Source organism: Sphaeramia orbicularis, unplaced genomic scaffold (assembly GCF_902148855.1).
Source record: "Sphaeramia orbicularis unplaced genomic scaffold, fSphaOr1.1, whole genome shotgun sequence".
In the NCBI taxonomy this organism is placed as follows: Eukaryota; Metazoa; Chordata; class Actinopteri; order Kurtiformes; family Apogonidae; genus Sphaeramia; species Sphaeramia orbicularis.
The window spans coordinates 16,338-36,801 of NW_021941701.1; the positions used below are offsets into that span (position 1 = coordinate 16,338).

The following is a 20,464-nucleotide window of genomic DNA, read 5'->3' on the forward strand; positions in this document are numbered from 1 at the left end:
GAAGAAGACCCAGCAGCACCTCCACTGTTGGATTAGTACTCAGGAAATTAGCTCTAAAAGCTAATTATTCGTACAGTGGTGGACTGGTACTGCCAAGTTCTGCTGTGTCGTTTCCTCACAAACATTGAGACTTGTGTACGAGAACCCTCTGTGCCTGTTCGCTAACAGTATAAGGAGATAATTAAAGTGCATTCAGCGAACCAACCAGACAAGAACCAAACCACAGAAAACCACAGAAAACCAAAGAAAACCACAGAAAACCAAAGAAAACCACAGAAAACCACAGAAAACCAAAGAAAACCAAAGAAAACCACAGAAAACCACAGAAAACCACAGAAAACCAAAGAAAACCACAGAAAACCACAGAAAACCACAGAAAACCAAAGAAAACCACAGAAAACCAAAGAAAACCACAGAAAACCACAGAAAACCAAAGCTGAACTCACTCAAGTTTCCTTCTGTCTGCTGGACCACCGGCCTCTGGTCCTCTCTGGTCCTCTCTGGTCTCCTCTGATCTCCTCTGGTCTCCTCTGATCTCCTCTGGTCTCCTCTGATCTCCTCTGGTCCTCTCTGGTCCTCTCTGGTCTCCTCTGGTCTCCTCTGATCTCCTCTGGTCTCCTCTGGTCTCCTCTGCCCCACAGGAAGTGACCTCAGCACCAGGAGGGAGGGGCTTAGCAGACCTGTGAGTACCTGATGCAGCCGGGGTGAAACCACCCCCTTTTATGTTCAACCTCCAAGAACACTCAGTCTTCTGGAAACTTCCTACGAAACGACATGAAACAAGAAAAAAAAAAACACCTGAATGAGCAGAAGTCCACACACACATGACCAGCCTCCCAACTTCAGTCTGACGTTGACAAAGACGAAAACGAAGGGAAGTTTATCCAGTTAGTTCTGTAAACACACAATACAGTTTCAGTTAGTTATCGTTTTTTCTTTTCATTATAGTTTTTATTTATTTCAATTATCCGAAAATGTTTTTTCAATTCTAGTTTTTGTCATTTTGTTACTTTTTATTACCGATAATAACTTTGCCACACACACACACACACACACACACACACTCATGGACTGTGAATGGAATGTGCCCCCCCCCCGGTCGCACTAGTGGACAGGAGCATTTTCCTGACAGCACCTGAAGGCAGCGTCCTTACAGCATTCAAAGCAGCGTACAGGAGCATTAAGGCCCAGCTCCTCCAGGACTCCAAACCTCCTCCTTCTCCTCATCACTCACACATTTTTTTCGTCCTCTCCATCTTCGCTGCCTCCTCATAAACTTTGGGGGCGTGTCCATTGGCTCACAGCTTTAGTCAGCTCTACAGACTCATTTAACCAGAGCAGCTGGGCCTGAAAGCACCACTGCTCTGTCATTAGACCACTGCCCAGACACTGCAGTCAGCCTGTAAACTGACCCCCCCCACCCCCCACACACACTGAGGACAGTTCAGGACTGATGAAGTCCAGCTCAGACCCCCCCCCCACACACACACACACACACACAGGGTCTCAGATGACCACTGGTAACTGATGGAAACACTGGCGTACTCTAACCACACACAGGGTTTGGATGTGTTGAATTAACCCTTTCATGCACAGTGGTCACTCCAGTGGTCACTCCAGTGGTCAGTTGTTCTCCAGCTGTTCTCTTGTATATTCATGGCTTTGGTTGTTTTCTGTCCATATCAGCTGACACAGTGGACGCTTATGCCCCATCCCATACACTGTGATTCATACCATGACTATAACTGTGCTGTTCTTGATAAACCTGATCTGCACGAACATGTTTGAGTGGAAATCAATGGCTAATTGTTATTAGACTGTAATTAAGTTTTAATGAAAAAGTTTTGTTTTGTTATTTTTTCATATCATCTCAATGACGTGAGTAATAACTAGTATCAGAGTATGTTAACATGTGAGAAAACATCAGATTAGCTGCATGAATTTTTTTTTTTTTTTTTTCATAGTTTTCACACAGAATATCACTTTCCAAATGTATCATATTTGATCCATGAGTTTTAAAGCCCTCTACATGATCAGTGTGATATTTTCTTGAAAAACCTGATGTATCCAATTAGATCCATGCAATACACAGATAATCCACCAGGGGGAGGAGTTCATTCCCCAGAGGCCTTTAGTGACACTACAAGACTGACGTTAATGAGGAAGAACTGGGAGCATTTAGAAAAGGAATTAACTATTCATTAGACATGTTTGAGTTCTATTATGTTTTTGTTTGTTCAAAAATAATAATATTTGAGCATTGAGACCTGATGGATCAAATATGATACAAAACTGAAACTCATACATGGAAATTGATATTTGGGAAAAAAGAAAAAAGGGTTGTTAAGTAGGACCAATAAAGGCTCCAGTTTCAAAGAACTGGAATTTTCTGTCAATGATTTAATGGTTCAGACTTTACAGGGTTAATGATGTGGGTCCTTGAAGCAAATCCAGACCAGACACATGCTTTTCTGTTATTTCAGAAGTACAAGGAGCAGAGGTGTCCATCATGTACTTGAAATGACAAAAACCAAAAACACTAGGATGATAAACCAATTAATACCACTAACTATCAATAATAATAACAATAATAATAATGATAAAAGAACTGCTAAATTATTATTTTGCTGCTTGGATGACTATTCCTTGTCTGAACAAAAGAAAAAACTATATTTACATAAACAGAAGACAAAATGAACGTCTTTAGCCTTGTTTGGATGAAAGTTGGAGAAACCACACACGTATTTGAAATAATACAATAAGATGAAAACAACATGAAAGATGATACTTTTTAAAGGAAGCCTAGCCTGTGCTCCACATACAACATGTTCTTGCCTGGTCCTGCCTGTAGTAGGGTTTGGTCTAGCCAGTCTAAATGTGGACGGGGGTATTTTCACTCTGGTGCGTTACAGATACTATTCGACTACTGGCACCACAGTCAAACTGTGAGCTGTTCATGTGCCTGTGTGTACATGTTGTACAAAGCCACAGGCTGGACGCCACTGCAGAGCATGGAGCTGTGGGTTTCCTGGCCCTGACCTCCACCCACATGGAAGTCAAAGGGGGGGGGGCCGCAGAGACATACCCCACATCCACATCCACATTAGGGATGTAGCGATTACCGGTATAACGATAAACAGTGGTACAATTGCAGGGTTAGGGTCCACATTCCACAGTGGAAGTGGACAGTTTAGTTCCACATACAAGAGACTGTTCTAAGATACAGGTGGATCCAACTGGAGGAGAACCGGAGTCATTTGGAATTTTTCTGAATTTTGGAAAATGTCTCAGTGATGACAGATGGAAAACAGCAGATGTTGTGACCTTGCTGTGACCTTGAACTTTGTCCTGCTGGGACCAAAATGGACTGGGTTGGTCCCAGGGCCTAGGCCTATCTGTGGGGAAGATCTGGGAAAGATGGGTGGAATTAGAGATGTAAACAATTAATCGACTAACGATAAACTGTCGATAAGAATTTGCTTGATTAAATTATTAATTGTCGGTTAATTGTCCTTGTCCTCCTGTCCACCTGTCCACACCTGTCCACACCTGTCCACCTGTCCACACCTGTCCACCTGTCCACACCTGTCCACACCTGTCCACCTGTCCACACCTGTCCACCTGTCCACACCTGTCCACACCTGTCCACCTGTCCACACCTGTCCACCTGTCCACACCTGTCCACACCTGTCCACACCTGTCCACCTGTCCACACCTGTCCACACCTGTCCACACCTGTCCACCTGTCCACACCTGTCCACACCTGTCCACCTGTCCACACCTGTCCACCTGTCCACACCTGTCCACACCTGTCCACCTGTCCACACCTGTCCACCTGTCCACACCTGTCCACACCTGTCCACACCTGTCCACCTGTCCACACCTGTCCACACCTGTCCACCTGTCCACACCTGTCCACACCTGTCCACCTGTCCACACCTGTCTGAAGGCTGTCAGTTTGTCTGTGCTGCGACACCACGGCTGGGATAGGCGCTCATTGAACCAGATCATGGAGTTCATGAGTTAGAATGTCTGTATGGACATGGAGGACCAAACACAGACCGACCGTCTGTTTGTGGGTGGAGCCAAACACAGACCGACCGTCTGTTTGTGGGTGGAGCCAAACACAGACCGACCGTCTGTTTGTGGGTGGAGCCAAACACAGACCGACCGTCTGTTTGTGGGTGGAGCCAAACACAGACCGACCGTCTGTTTGTGGGTGGAGCCAACCACAGGCCGACAGTCTGTTTGTGGGTGGAGCCAAACACAGGCCGACCGTCTGTTTGTGGGTGGAGCCAAACACAGACCGACCGTCTGTTTGTGGGTGGAGCCAAACACAGAACGACCGTCTGTTTGTGGGTGGAGCCAAACACAGACCGACCGTCTGTTTGTGGGTGGAGCCAAACACAGACCGACCGTCTGTTTGTGGGTGGAGCCAAACACAGAACGACTGTCTGTTTGTGGGTGGAGCCAAACACAGACCGACCGTCTGTTTGTGGGTGGAGCCAAACACAGGCTGACCGTCTGTTTGTGGGTGGAGCCAACCACAGGCCGACAGTCTGTTTGTGGGTGGAGCCAAACACAGGCCGACCGTCTGTTTGTGGGTGGAGCCAAACACAGACCGACCGTCTGTTTGTGGGTGGAGCCAAACACAGAACGACTGTCTGTTTGTGGGTGGAGCCAAACACAGACCGACCGTCTGTTTGTGGGTGGAGCCAAACACGGCCGACCGTCTGTTTGTGGGTGGAGCCAACCACAGGCCGACAGTCTGTTTGTGGGTGGAGCCAAACACAGACCGACCGTCTGTTTGTGGGTGGAGCCAAACACAGACCGACCGTCTGTTTGTGGGTGGAGCCAAACACAGACCGACCGTCTGTTTGTGGGTGGAGCCAAACACAGGCCGACTGTCTGTCTGTGCACCCCTGACTGAATACACACACAAATGCAGGGAAAAGATAAATGAGTGAAAAGTTTCACTGTCACTTCTCTAGTATTAGAAGGAGGACGGAAAGTGACGCATGCATGTGTGCGGTTACCAACCAATATCCATGCATCCCCCGGCCGTACTGTGCGTGTGCAATACCCCCCCAATGAAACGCACTCGTGTGCACCCCCCCATTCCACAGCGCCACATCAACAGATGAATTCCACAGGAAACACTGACTGTATCTAATGGTTCAATAAACCAACCATTCAGGAATATGACCTGGTTTTATCCTGAAGAACAGAAACAGTATTTAGCTTTTATTCTTACAGACTGTACTGACAGAGAAATTCAGGTTCTCAGGAAAATTGCCGCTTATCAATTAATCATTAATTGATCGATAAGGGCAACCAACTAACGATTAATGAATTAATCGCTAATTTGCATCCCTAGTTGGAATAGTTTTCTCCTAAAGTTGCTAACAAACAAACATACACACACACAAAGTGATCCGTAACCCTCCTGGCAGAGGGAATAAAGTGCTGACCAGCAGTGAGTCTGCAGCATGTGTTCACAAACAGGCCCATCCTACTGGAGAAGGATCCGGATAAACAGCCAGTGGCACAGAGCGCACATGAATGAGAGTCAGCAGATTGAGTTAAAGAGCCAACACTGAGGCCTGTGTTTGTTCAATGACTAAGGGTAGAGCTGCTCCGTACACACCAGGCCTGTTGTTGTTGTTGTTGTTCTCTCCTCAGTCTGCACAGAGTAAGTCACAGAATATGGATTTGAGTGACTCAGCTGAGCTGCTGGCTTTGTTAACCCATCTGTGCCAGTTCATCTGCTCCGGCTGTTCCAGTGAGCGCTCATATGATGCACGGCACATGAAGGATAATGTCGCCATGATTGTTTGGTTGCCACACTGCCATCATCGCGCCCCAGTGTCAGCGCTGTCCTATAATTTCTAATCTCATTTTCTAGAAATAGTCCCGCAGAGAGGCCCCCTGATCCTGCCATAATAGTTTGGAGGTGAGCCCCATTAACCAAACGAGCACAACATTCCCATTAACACCGCTCATCCCATCTGTCATTTCCCTCAGACCTGCACCCCCTGCTTCCCCTGTGGACCCCCTGCACCACAAAACCTCACATTTAGGAGTTCTGCATCACTTCCACCTCCCAGGAGTGAATTTGACATAATCCTTTACTAAGTTCTCCCCAAAGCCTAAAAGCACATTCACTCCGCTCAGGCTCTCTCTGGATATTTCCCAGCAGGCCTTGCAGCGCTCACTGTACTAGTGATCAATGGCCCCTGGCTGTGGTCGTCAGGGGGGGCCCCGAGCTCCAGGAATGGAGATATTAATAATGCAAGGTCCAGGCCTGTCATATAGCTCCATTAGTCCAGAGGAGGAAGGAGGCCCAGCGGCTGATTGATTACTAATTAGATGAATGGTGGTCTTTAGGAGAGGAGGGGAAAGTAATAGACTGGGGCCTGACAAGTCTGAGGGTAAAGGAGCAGGGCCGGCTGAAAACAGCCCAATGAGGCTGAAAAATGGACCGAATACGTCTGGAATTCTACAGGGAGCCTCTGAGGGCCACACCGCAGAAGACCATGGAGCCGCTGGGACTCCGCCCACTGTGCTGTAGAACGCTGTTACGAAGCAAGCTGTTAGGTTGGGCTGCAACCGCCTTCGAAGCCAGAGGTGAATAAATAATAATAAAGTCGAAGTCGAGTCGACTAGTCGTATGATGACGTCATCACACTGACAGCAGAGGAACAACACAGACACACAGCTGATCAACAACGAAGAACTGGTGCTAACGTTCACTGGAACATGAACAATGGACAGGAAAGAGCAGGATGAAAACCTGACACTAGCATCAACTGTCCTTCAGACATTTAACCAAAACTAAACAGGTTAGGCTAATGACGCTCATTCTGTCCTCTGTTTATGTAATACTGCTGTTTTCTTTTTTTCTTTTCTTCAGATCAGGTCTAGTTTTTAGACGTTTCCTGCTTGACAGTTTCCTCTGTGACTCCAGTCTTCCTCAGAAGCGTCATCCGACGCGCTGCTGACGTGTCATTTATCAGCTGGTCGGCTCGACGGACCAATCAGAGCCCATGTGAACACATCAGATGTCAGTTTACACATTACATATAGGGCTGTGTATTGGCCAGAATCTGGTGATACGATACAAATCACAATACTAGGATCATGATACGATATATCATGATACTGTTAAAAAGACAATTTTTTATTGGTTTTGTTTCTTTTTTTTAAAGATTATTTCCTGGAAGAATTGAATTACAGCAGAAATCTGCACAAATCCTAAACACATTTGTATTTGATCCCAACAGGATCTAGTGTTCTATCAGCAAATGTTCCAACTGTGTTCAAACTGAAATTCTGTTTTCCAGACATTCCAGTTTCAGATCCTGTTCAAATGTTCACATTCTGTTAGTTCACAACTAGTGTATAGGGATGCACCAATTCCAATACCAGTATCAGGCATTGGCTCCGATACTCAGTGTGTGTACTTGTATTCATACTCATAAAAGTAATCTGATACAAATGCACTGATCCCACCTGTGTCCGTGTGGCATTCCCAGTTCAGTGCAGCAGGTACGAGGAGGAGGAAGAATGTGTGTGAGTGTGAAGAGTGTGGAGATGGAACCAGAGAAATGATCAGAGTAACACTGACAGTACCGTTCACACACAGATACAGACGCAGCCTTCTGTCTGTAATCTGACTACATTCATCTGTTTTCCAGCTGATGGAGGATGAGTACCCAGACACAGAATACCAGCGGGAGTACGGAGCGGTGCGGACCGCCGCCAGCGGAAGTACAAACCAAACCTGTCACTCATTTGTCTTTTCTCTTCCTGCTGAAGCTAAACTTTTAAAGCTTACAGAGAAAACACTAACATTAGTTTCACAGTAGTGTTCCTCTGTCGTCTACAGGTTTGGTATTACTGACTTTCTTCTTCTTCATTAAACGTTCCTCTTCTTCGTGGTATTTGTCCAGTATGGTTAATTCAGAGCGGCGCCCCCTGGTGGATTAACTGACAAACGCTCATTCCAACACATTAAATGTCAGTAGCAGCACTTTGTTCCAGTCAGACTAATGACAACGACAATAAAGCACATTTACAAAAGGAACTAACAGCTGGAATGGGATTACTAAGGACTAGGATCAGTACTCGGTATCGGCAAGTACTCAAATGGAAGTACTCGTACTCGTACTCGGTCTGGAAAAAAGTGGTATGGGTGCATCCCTACTAGTGTCACAACATAACATATAAACAAAAAAGGAAAACAAAAACCCCCAAAAATGAACCTCTGCAATGTCTGCATTTGAATAAATACCTAAAAATATCGATACAGTACTGTTAAATGAAATATTGTGATATATTGCAGAACCGACATCTTCTAACAGCCCTAATTACATAAGATGCTTATTCTTGGAGAAAGCATGTGATGCCTTTTAAATGGTATGGATTCTGATCAGAAAACCTCATGAGCGGTCCTATTCTTCCCTCCTTTCCTGACCAGCTGTTCAGTTTCAGTGTTCTGCTTTTGTTCCAACACAACGCACATGCAGCTGCTCCTGCCACAACTGGGAGCTCCACTACAGATTACTCTATTACTTTAAACCATGTAATAAATTGCTGAAGTGTGTACAGTGCTGACCACAGCGGTAACCCGAGAAGACAACACTGTTTTGATTTGAGCCACTTTCCTGCGCTCTCTGCCACACTCGTGTCTCGTTAGCTACCGCTATCTGGAAAACATAAGCTGATAAGGCGAAGCGCTCTGCTGTTTTAATGTAATTGTACTGTGTAATTACAGTCTTGGTTAACATGACTGTTTTGCTAAAAGCTGCAGGTGTGCACAGATTTCCACTTAATGTTCCACCGCTGCGCTTTGGAGATAAAACCAATAAAACACACATCACAGGTGGAAGTCAAAGGGCCAGAGGACATGCAGTAAATGTGAAACGGCAGTAATCTGATGTCTCATCTTTATCCTGTGAACAGAGCAGCACCACCTCCGAACAGAAACCAGGATATGGAACTGTGAAAGGGATTAAAACAGCACTATTTATGGACCTGGAAGTGTTTGAGTTCAGACTGGAAGAAAGGAAAAGAACACCACCAAGGCAGGTGGGGTTAAGCAGGGACCAACTGAAGGAGCTGACTGTGGACGGAGACTGGAGAAGAACCACACTGTCCACCAGGTTCTACGTCCTGCACCAGTGTCCACAGATCCACGGAACAACAGGTGACTGTGCACCATCAGATAATCAGCACTGTTATCAGGAAATGTTCATTCATTCATCTGCTCTCATTCATGGACGTGTCACCAGTTCATCACAGGACTGACATTTACAGACCAGTAACTAAGGATGGAAACAAGTAATCGACTAGCCATTAACTGTCAATAAGAATTAGCTTGATTAAATTACTTGTCAGTTAATTGCCCTTGTCCACCTGTCCACACCTGTCCACCTGTCCACACCTGTCCACACCTGTCCACCTCTGTCCACACCTGTCCACCTCTGTCCACCTCTGTCCACACCTGTCCACCTGTCCACCTGTCCACACCTGTCCACCTGTCCACACCTGTCCACCTGTCCACCTGTCCACACCTGTCCACCTGTCCACCTGTCCACACCTGTCTGAAGGCTGCTGGTTTGTCCGTACTGTGACACCACGGCTGGGATAGGCAGTCATTGAACCAGACCATGGAGTTGACTTAGAATGTCTGTATGGACATGGACCAAACACAGACTGACCGTCTGTTTGTGGGTGGAGCCAAACACAGACTGACCGTCTGTTTGTGGGTGGAGCCAAACACAGACTGACCGTCTGTTTGTGGGTGGAGCCAAACACAGACTGACCGTCTGTTTGTGGGTGGAGCCAAACACAGCCTGCCCATCTGTTTGTGGGTGGAGCCAAACACAGGCTGCCCGTCTGTTTGTGGGTGGAGCCAAACACAGACTGACCGTCTGTTTGTGGGTGGAGCCAAACACAGCCTGCCCATCTGTTTGTGGGTGGAGCCAAACACAGGCTGCCCGTCTGTTTGTGGGAGGGGTAACCCCTGTACAAACACGTTCAAATGTGTGGTCGGTATCGGAGCGTTTTCCTGGAGGTGGGTCCAGTCCAGGGTCAGTCAGACTCCTGATCCAGGACACAGGGATGGAGAGCATTTACGAAGCTTCAGGAGGAAAAGATGAACGAGTGAAAAGTTTCACTTTCACTTCTGCGGGGGGGGGGGACTGCCCCCAGAGTATGAGGAGGAGGACGGAAAGTCACACATGCAGTTACCATCCAACACACACACATCCCCAGCCAAACTGTGTGTGTGCAGCTGACAAACTACCCCCCACCGATGAAACGCACGCGCATGCGTGCACCCCCCCCCCATTCCACACCTCCACATCAACAGATGAATTCCACAGGAAACACTGACTGTATCCAACAGTTCAATAAACCAACCATTAATGAGTATGACATGTTTTTATCATGAAGTATAGAAACAATATTCAGCTTTTATTCTTCGAGACCGTATTCAAAAAGAAATTCAGGTTCTCAGGAAAATCGCCGCTTATCAATTAATTGTTAATCGATCGATAAGGTCAACCAACTAACAATTAATGGATTAATGGATAATTTGCATCCCTACCAATAACCAATCACTCTCACACCTATGGGCAATTTAGATTAACCAATTAACCTATTAGTGTGTGTCTTTGGTGGGTGGTGGGAGGAAGCCGGTGTAGAACCCACACAAACACAGAGAGAACATGCAAACTCCACTTTGTATTTATGACCCCCCCGCCCCCAAAGGGGAGGCAAGGGGTATTGTTTTTGGTTTGTTTCTTTGCTCATTTGTTTACACTTTAGAAGCAAAACTATTGGTTGAATTCATACCAAATTGGGTTTATATATCACCAGTGACCCAGAATAGATGGGGTTACATTTGGGAAAAGTAGGTCAAACTTCAAATATTTTATGAATTTCTTTAATCTTTTTTTCCCCATTTAATTATAAAGAGTGACATTTCACATGTCTATAAAAACATCAATGTTGTTTCAATTTACTTCAGACTTGACACATATATGGAGGCAGTTGATATGATGTTAGCACATGTATAGACATGATGACATCAGCTGGATGAGCTGCAATACATGTGAGGGGCGGGGCTTGTTGTTTCTGGAACCACTTGTTACCTCCGCCAGGAGGTACTGTGATCACTTTGCTTTGTGTGTGTTTGTTTGTGTGTGTGTTTGTGTGTTTGTTCTCATCTTCAGTGTAAAACTCTTCCACCCATCTTTCCCAGATCTTCCCCACAGATAGGCCTAGGCCCTGGGACCAGCCCAGTCCATTTTGGTCCCAGTAGGACAAAGTTCAAGGTCACAGCAAGGTCACAACATCTACAGTTTTCCATCTGTCATCATGGAGACATTTTACAAAATTCATCCAAAATTCCAAACGACTCCGATTCTCCTCCAGTTGGATCCACCTGTAGCTTAGAACAATCTCTTGTATGTGGAACTAAATTGTCCACATCCACTGTGGAATGTGGACTCTGTGGACATTTACACTGAACACTGAAAATCCCATTTCCCACACATTTAAAATTAGAACTCAACTAATATTGATGTGAATTGAATCTACTTGGACAGACACATGACTGGGACCAGATTCAACTTTGGACCAGATATGGTTCTGCTCCATTTCTCTTCCGTTCTGCTCTGTTGACTCTTGTTATTTTTTATGCACCATTTTCAAAAAATCATGAAAAAATACAATTCATGAAATATCATGATGAAATTTGTTTTGCACATCCATAGTTTAAACAGAAATGGTCGATCCACACATGCAGTGTTCGGGGTGCTTGGCGGAGGTCTGCGTTCTCTGAACACTTGTTGTCAACGTTCTTTAAGAGAAGTGAGAAAGTGTTAAAGAGGTGAAACCACTACGAGGCATGTAGACGTTAGCGCCATCTTCAGAGACACTGAACAGATCACAGACAGAGGAACCTATGATGGGTTTAAGGTGTGTAGTCTGTGTATTTACACATTTTCACAGCCTGGTATTTAGAGATTATCTTTAAAATGTATACATCATATGTGTGAGTGGTGGCATAATGCAAACCAGACCAAAAACATAATCTCTGGCTCTCGACTTCAGTCCATTTTTAGATCCCTATTTTGTACTCAAACGTTTCAAACAATGATCAGATAAATTCTTTGGAGTGTAAAAAGCAATAAACACCCTTTTGCACTAACTCTGCGACTGGCACTAAGCCTGAAACTGTGAAGCAGTCGGTCCGGTCCATTTAGAACCAGAACTGGAGGAAGAGTTGGATCTATTTGGTCTTAAAATCACACCTTCCTTCTGTACAAGTGGTGAGGCAGGCACACATGTGAGTCCTGAGGATGAGACTAATTGGCACATCGTTATGGCTCCACTCATTACACACGCCCACACTTGACATAAATAGCCTTGTGCTTGTGAGGGGATAATGCCTTCCAAACAGGAGCTGCGTTCTTTATCTGAGACTGGATGCACATGTATATACAGAACAGGAGCTGGACTGAACCTGAGGACAGTTTCCCACACTATATCAGCTTTATTTCACCTTTTATCCTAATTCATCAGTCATAAAGGCTGTGTTTTATCAGGATATTTGACGGTGACACAGGTCTACACACCATCCTGTCATAAATGAGGGGCTGTCAGGGTGACGTGGAATATCACACCTATTAATAATCCCCCTCTTCCATCCTTTTCAAAAGCTGATTAAAATCAGTCCTTTATACTGAACGTCTTTCATCTGTGCTCCGACCGCAGCGCTGGTTCAACACCTGTCTACAGGTGGAGCACACAACCACTGATAAATATTGATAGACATTTTTAATTGCACTATTTTGCACATTGGACTGCACACACTGGCACTGACAGGGTGTGTGTGTGATGTATTGCCATGTGATGGATGTGTGAGGGAATGAATGTATGGAAGATGATAGGTGAGTGATCCACATTTTGTTTTTATTATATATTTTATAGTTATTATTACTATTTATTACTATTACTATCTGAGTCTGTATCCTGATAGTACACCCAAATTTCATTGTACATTCTGTAAAATGACAATAAAGTATCTTAACAGTGATATTCAACACAGAACTGACAGAAGTGAGTACGATCGGAATGGTACGTCTGGGTATTCCAGCAAACTAGGACTGTCATGAGAACCCATACTCACCATACCATTCAATACTGTATTTAAAATATTAGTCTTTATCTTTTTTATCCCACTGTTATTTATTTATTTATTTATATATACATACATACATACATATACATACATACATAAACTGTTATTTGTTCTTGTATTTTTAATATTATGTGGTGCAGAGTGACCCCACCGCAATTTCGTTGTAACTCCTGTGCAACGACAATAAAGGCCATTCTATTCAATTTGATTCTATTCTATTCTTTTTGATTCTATTTGATATTATGATGAAAAAAGAATCGTCCATTTTCATTTTTTTAATAAATGGAAAAACCAATGCCTGTGTAAGAATTAGTACCATCGGTAGGCTACCACTGTTCCGGAACTGATGGAGTCAGTCCACTCCGACAGTAGTCATACAACAGGTTCAGGAACTAATGAAAGAATGGACACAGCTGCAGCTAAAGCTCTGCCTCCTCTAACGGACACAGCTGCAGCTAAAGCTCCACCTCCTCTAACGGAAACAGCTGCAGGTAAAGCTCCGCCTCCTCTAACGGACACAGCTGCAGCTAAAGCTCCGCCTCCTCTAACGGACACAGCTGTGGCTAAAGCTCCGCCTCCTCTAATGGACAAAAAAAGAACCAAAAGTCACATGTGGAAGTATGTCAGGTAGACGACCTCGACATGGTTCTGGACTCACATAAGCCACTGTGTAAACGCCACCACAGTGGAATTCAAACGGGGGGGGCGTGTACCACAAACCCAGTAGAGCCCCTTGTAGACAGGTACTCAGATGTGTTTAAAGAACCCAAGGTGAGTTCTGTTCTTCAACATTAAACATCTGTCATGTGATCCCATCTGGGCTCCACACTGGTACTGATCCGATCCAGTTTTTACAGCCGGGCCCGTTCGGACCACCGCCCAGACCAAATGTTGAAACTACACCAGCGGTCACTAACAGGGGGACCGTGGTCCTGGTCTGGACCCAGAAACCATCCCATATGGACCTGGACCTCCAGCTGGTGGTGGAACGCTTCTATTGGACCCAGAGCAGCTGAAGGTGGAGTAGATGAGGAAACACGCAGACCAAGACCCATCCCACATGATCCCACTCAGCCAATCAGGTGTGTGCATTCACAGCAGTAAACTGTGACTGACAGGTATCTATGGCAACATGGTATGAAACTAATATGAACCCTCCCCAACCTGAAATCCAAAGTTTAATAATAATAATAATAATAATAATAATAATATTGGTAGTAGTAGTAATACATTTGATTCCTAATGCATTTTACATTTTCAGCTAAAAACCTCAGAGTGCTACATGCAGGGCACAATAAATACGATTAAAAGAGAAGTTAAGAAACAGAAAGCAAGACCGATTAAAAACAGTTCAAACAGGTAAAGCATGCACAGACCAGGGAGGATTATGGGTACGCTTTCCTGAAGAGAAATATATTCTACATTATTACCAACCTTCAAGAAAATCATGGAAGGATCAGTGATCACCATCAACCCTGTTTTAACCTTTTACTAATTAAATTAAACTGATAAGATGACATTAGATAAGACATCAGTGTTTCCTGCCCCGTCGACTGTCAACCAAAATACAAATGTGTCTAATAAGTCTTTGGCCTTGTCCTTATTTCTAGGTTCTTATGTTATTTAATTTTCTGGGTCCGTCCTCCTTCAGCTCAGATCAGACTGTATGAGTCTGAACTGACATGAACTGGACCCCCCCAGACTGAACCTGTACCCCCCCTACCCCCCCACACTGCTCCACCACAGACACTAAACAGACAACAGGTGGTCTCTGCGTTTTCTCTTTGTCTGTGTGTCCTCAGACCTGCGCTGGTGTTTTCTGAGGGAGAGCATGGAGAAGCTGCAGCAGCGGGGTCAAAGGTCACACCGCAGAGCAGTGCAGAGCAGCGCAGCTCCAAAGGCCAGTGGTCAAACGCCAGCGACAGCAGAAAAACAACTGGACCTGAGCCAGAAAGAAGGTTCTGGAAAAAGGACAAGTAAGGGTCGACTTCAATTAGCACAGAGGGTGGACAATGAGGAAGGACCACACAAGAAGAGAGGAAGAGGAGGAGGAGGGGGAGGAGGACGAAGAGGAAGAGGAAGAGGAGGGTGAAGAGGAGAGGAGGAGGAGGAGGAGGAAGAGAAGGAGGAAGAGGAGGAAGAGGAGGATGAAGAGAAGGAGGAAGAGGGTGAGGAAGAGGAAGAGGAGGGTGAAGAGGAGGACAAAGAGGATGAAGAGGAGGAAGAGGAGAGGAGGAAGAGGAGGAGGAAGAGGAGGAGAGGCTGAGTCATGAAGGACTAAATGGTGTTTATGGTTAATTCTTCTGAAACGTCCGTTTCCATCAGTGTAAATGTACTTCCTGTTTCAGTGTTCATTGTTGTGATGTTACAAAACCAAACCTTCAGGAATCGACACCAGCTCCACTAAAAGTACACGATTCTGGAGACCACATCCACAGCACGGTTCCAAACACCTGATAAGAACCAGGAACTGCTGTCAGTGTTTGCATGGAACTGAACCTTGCAGTTTCCTCTGACTCTGTCATCTGTTCCTCTGTCTTTCATTCCAGATTCTCATCTGTTTTATCACAGACACACAACAGACAAAAATAAATGACAGTAAAAACCTCAATAAAATACATGAGGACTAAATCTGTAGCTGAATGTGTGTGAAGTGGAGCTCCCATTAACTGCTGGAGTGGACGGTGTACATGTACAGTAAAATAAGTCTGGTGCATTTTCTTCTCCTTTGTTTTTCTGCTGTCAAGGCTTTCCAAACAACACATAATTAACTGTTTGTCTTTGTCCAAATCCTGACATAATGATACAGTGGATGCAGCTCAAACTGCTGCTGGCTTTTGTATTTGCTTCAAATAAAAGGACATTACATGTGAGGACGCTGAACATTCAGAGGCACGTTAGACAGTATTACAGAAAACTAAAGTACACAGATAATCAGTGCATGTCAGAGGGACTGTACAAAGAAAAACACTAGACAGAGAATTCATCAAACATACAACTGAAGAAGCAGAAGATAAATACAAGTATAAAAACAAGTGAACTCATGTCATGAGGAACTGTAAAAAAGAGTATTATATTAAATTATTAGACAATAATAAACACAACATGAAGGGCAAATGGAATATATTAAACAGTATCATTAGAAATAAATGTGGACAGGCTAATTAACCACAGTATTTTATAGAAAATGACGAGATTAGAAAGAACATGGATGACATAGTAAACACATTTAATGACTTTTTTTGTAATTATTGGACCAAATTTAGCAAAAGAAATTCAAGATCCAGTTACTCTGAATGATAATTTAATAGAAAGAAGCCCAAAGAGTATGTTTCTGAAGCCTGGTGAAGAAAAGGAGAGTTTAGAGATTATTAATGAATGCAAAACCAAGACATGCACTGATTATAAACAAATACACATGAACATAGGGAAAAAAAAGTTTCATGTACACTGTAAAAAAAATCTGTATTCAACAGGATTTTCACTGTTTCTTTGACAGATTTTTGCTGTGTCAGTGCTTTTCTAGTTGTGTCTTGTTTGTATTTATTTGATCTTATCTCTTGGACTCTTCTCCTTAACCATGCTGCTGTTCTGCTGAACGGTGGAACACTCAGAACTTTGTGTCCTGTCTTTGGCTCTTTTCTGGAAGCTGATCCAGTACCTGCTGAACAGGTTCAATGTGTGTTTTCTATGTTTTGTTGTAATGCCAAAAGTAATCACCTCGTCTGTAAAACTAACCTGCCCACAGGTCCAAACACAGTAACCCTGAACCTTCACTGCATTTGTGTTGGAGAGGAGGACAGAGGACCAGCTCAGTTTGTCCACTTCACTCTTCTGACTGTTTACAGTCGGTTTTCTTAGCGGATTCATCTCGGTTTTATGAGTGCTTTGAAATAACCTGTCTGTCCGAACACACTCTGGATAACACGCCTGGAACATATTTACTGAATACAGACTTTTTTATTTTCATGTTTCAAATGAATGCACTCGTTTAGCGTAATAATAATGGATTGGATTTTCTATCGTGCTTTTCTAGACACCCACAGTGCTTTCCATTATTACTCCATTCTTCATTCACTCTCACATCCTCCCTCTGGTGGTGGTAAACTACATCTGTATCCACAGCTGTCCTGGGGGGGGCTGACAGAAGAGTGGCTGCCAGTTCACACCTACGGCCCCTCCCACCACCAAACGTTCATACACCAGTGTGAGTGGCACTGGAGGAAAGGAGGGGGAAGTGTCTTGCCCAAGGACACAACAGACTGACTAGGATAGAGCGGGATTCGAACCACCAACCCTTCGGTTATTGGACGATCCACTCTACCACCTGAGCCACAGCCGCCGTATTCACTTTGAGCCGAGCCGAGCCGAACCTACCACCAAACACAAGCTGAATACACTTGACAGAAATTCAGCAGGATTTTAAGTCTGCAACATGAACCGACAGACCCTCATCTGAATCCTGTTGTGGAGGCGTAAACGACAGACATTCATGGAGAATGGACTGGTGGTCCGTCAGGCCTTCCTTTACTGTGCACAAGTGGGAAACTGACAGATGAAGCTCCGCCCTCTGTCAGAAGTCAGTTCTGACCCGTCCAGGAAGTCCATCTAACTTATACTAGCCTGCGCTAAGCTGAAAGGGGATTGGTTTATATGATGTACGACACTGTCGCTGAGCAGAAGACAGAAGAGAAGATACAGACAGAAAGAATGGAAGACCTGGGAGAGGAAGTCTGAGGGAGCTGGGTTCTGCGGTACCTTCTGGTGTCGTTAGAGACAAAGTAGTTTAGAAAACATGCAGAGCGGAGAAACTGACTGAGAGGAAACATGTATATGTAGACCTGTGGTTCCAAAGAGAAGGACGACTGAAGAGCTGCCATAGGTGTTCCAGAAACAGAAGACTTATGGTCAGCATTAACAACAGCTTCAACAACAGCATTAACAACAGCTTCAACAACAGCATTAACAACAGCTTCAACAACAGCATTAACAACAGCTTCAACAACAGCATTAACAACAGCTTCAACAACAGCATTAACAACAGCTTCAACAACAGCATTAACAACAGCTTCAACAACAGCATTAACAACAGCTTCAACAACAGCATTAACAACAGCATTAACAACAGCATTAACAACAGCATTAACAACAGCATTAACAACAGCTTCAACAACAGCATTAACAACAGCTTCAACAACAGCATTAACAACAGCTTCAACAACAGCATTAACAACAGCATTAACAACAGCTTCAACAACAGCATTAACAACAGCTTCAACAACAGCATTAACAACAGCTTCAACAACAGCATTAACAACAGCTTCAACAACAGCATTAACACAGCTCAACAGCTTCAACAACACATTAACAACAGCTTCAACAACAGCATTAACAACAGCATTAACAACAGCTTCACAACAGTATTAACAACAGCTTCAACAACAGTATTAACAACAGCTTCAACAACAGCATTAACAACAGCTTCAACAACAGCATTAACAACAGCTTCAACAACAGCATTAACAACAGCATTAACAACAGCTTCAACAACAGTTTCAACAACAGCATTAACAACAGCATTAACAACAGCTTCAACAACAGCATTAACAACAGCATTAACAACAGCATTAACAACAGCTTCAACAACAGCATTAACAACAGCTTCAACAACAGCATTAACAACAGCTTCAACAACAGCATTAACAACAGCTTCAACAACAGCATTAACAACAGCATTAACAACAGCTTCAACAACAGCATTAACAACAGCTTCAACAACAGCTTCAACAACAGCATTAACAACAGCATTAACAACAGCTTCAACAACAGCATTAACAACAGCTTCAACAACAGTATTAACAACAGCTTCAACAACAGCATTAACAACAGCATTAACAACAGCATTAACAACAGCTTCAACAACAGCATTAACAACAGCATTAACAACAGCTTCAACAACAGCTTCAACAACAGCTTCAACAACAGCATTAACAACAGCATTAACAACAGCTTCAACAACAGCATTAACAACAGCATTAACAACAGCATTAACAACAGCATTAACAACAGCTTCAACAACAGCTTCAACAACAGCATTAACAACAGCATTAACAACAGCTTCAACAACAGCATTAACAACAGCTTCAACAACAGCATTAACAACAGCTTCAACAACAGCTTCAACAACAGCTTCAACAACAGCATTAACAACAGCATTAACAACAGCTTCAACAACAGCATTAACAACAGTATTAACAACAGCTTCAACAACAGTATTAACAACAGCTTCAACAACAGTATTAACAACAGCTTCAACAACAGCATTAACAACAGCTTCAACAACAGCATTAACAACAGCTTCAACAACAGCATTAACAACAGCTTCAACAACAGCATTTGGTCTTTTTGGTTTTGGTTTTGGTCTTTGTCAATGTCAGATTGATGTTCAGTGGATTTCTTTGTCTCTCTCAGTTTTCTGTGCTGTCTCCATACGACACTTTTTGCTCCGTCACTTGTGTTCACTTGTGGTTTCCAGTCGTCTTCTGGTCCCCACTCTACCTGGAAACATGGAGACTAAAGCAGCAGAGTCCTGTCTGGGATTGATTTAGGACAGTCCTGATTGTGTGTGTGTGTGTGTGTGTGTGTGTGTGTGTGTGTGTGTGTGTGTGTGTGTGTGCGCGTGTGCGTGTGTGTGTGTGTGTGTGTGTGCGTGTGTGTGCGTGTGTGTGTGTGTGTGTGTCTGTGTGTGTGTGTGTGTGCGTGTGTGTGTGTGTGTGCGTGTGTCATACTAACTCCACGTCTTGTGTCGTCGCTGTGCGTTCGTCAGCTCATGTGATGCATCTGACGTTTTCCAATTTATCTGTCACAGTTAGAGATGGAGAGAAGAAGCAGATGCAGACCAACAACGCAGAACACAAACACTGAGCAGACCGTGGATGCACTGAAGCAGACTGAAACAGACTGAAACAGACTGACACAGACTGAAACAGACTGACACAGACTGAAACAGACTGACACATACTGAAACAGACTGAAACAGACTGACACAGACTGAAACAGACTGACACATACTGAAACAGACTGACACATACTGAAACAGACTGAAACAGACTGACACAGACTGAAACAGACTGACACATACTGAAACAGACTGAAACAGACTGACACATACTGAAACAGACTGACACAGACTGAAACAGACTGAAACAGACTGAACATACTGAAACAGACTGACACAGACTGAAACAGACT

General features: G+C 44.1%; 1 protein-coding gene across 1 annotated transcript in view; it reads right to left on the bottom strand.

Moving 5' to 3' along the window:
* Positions 1-442: 442 nt before the first annotated feature.
* The window catches only part of LOC115416838 (uncharacterized), a 42,131-nt gene continuing 22,109 nt past the window's right edge, over positions 443-20,464 (bottom strand). Inside the window, exon 3 of the mRNA XM_030130723.1 lies at positions 443-762. Coding sequence (XP_029986583.1) covers positions 443-762 — 320 coding nt within the window. The remainder of the gene's footprint in view (positions 763-20,464) is intronic.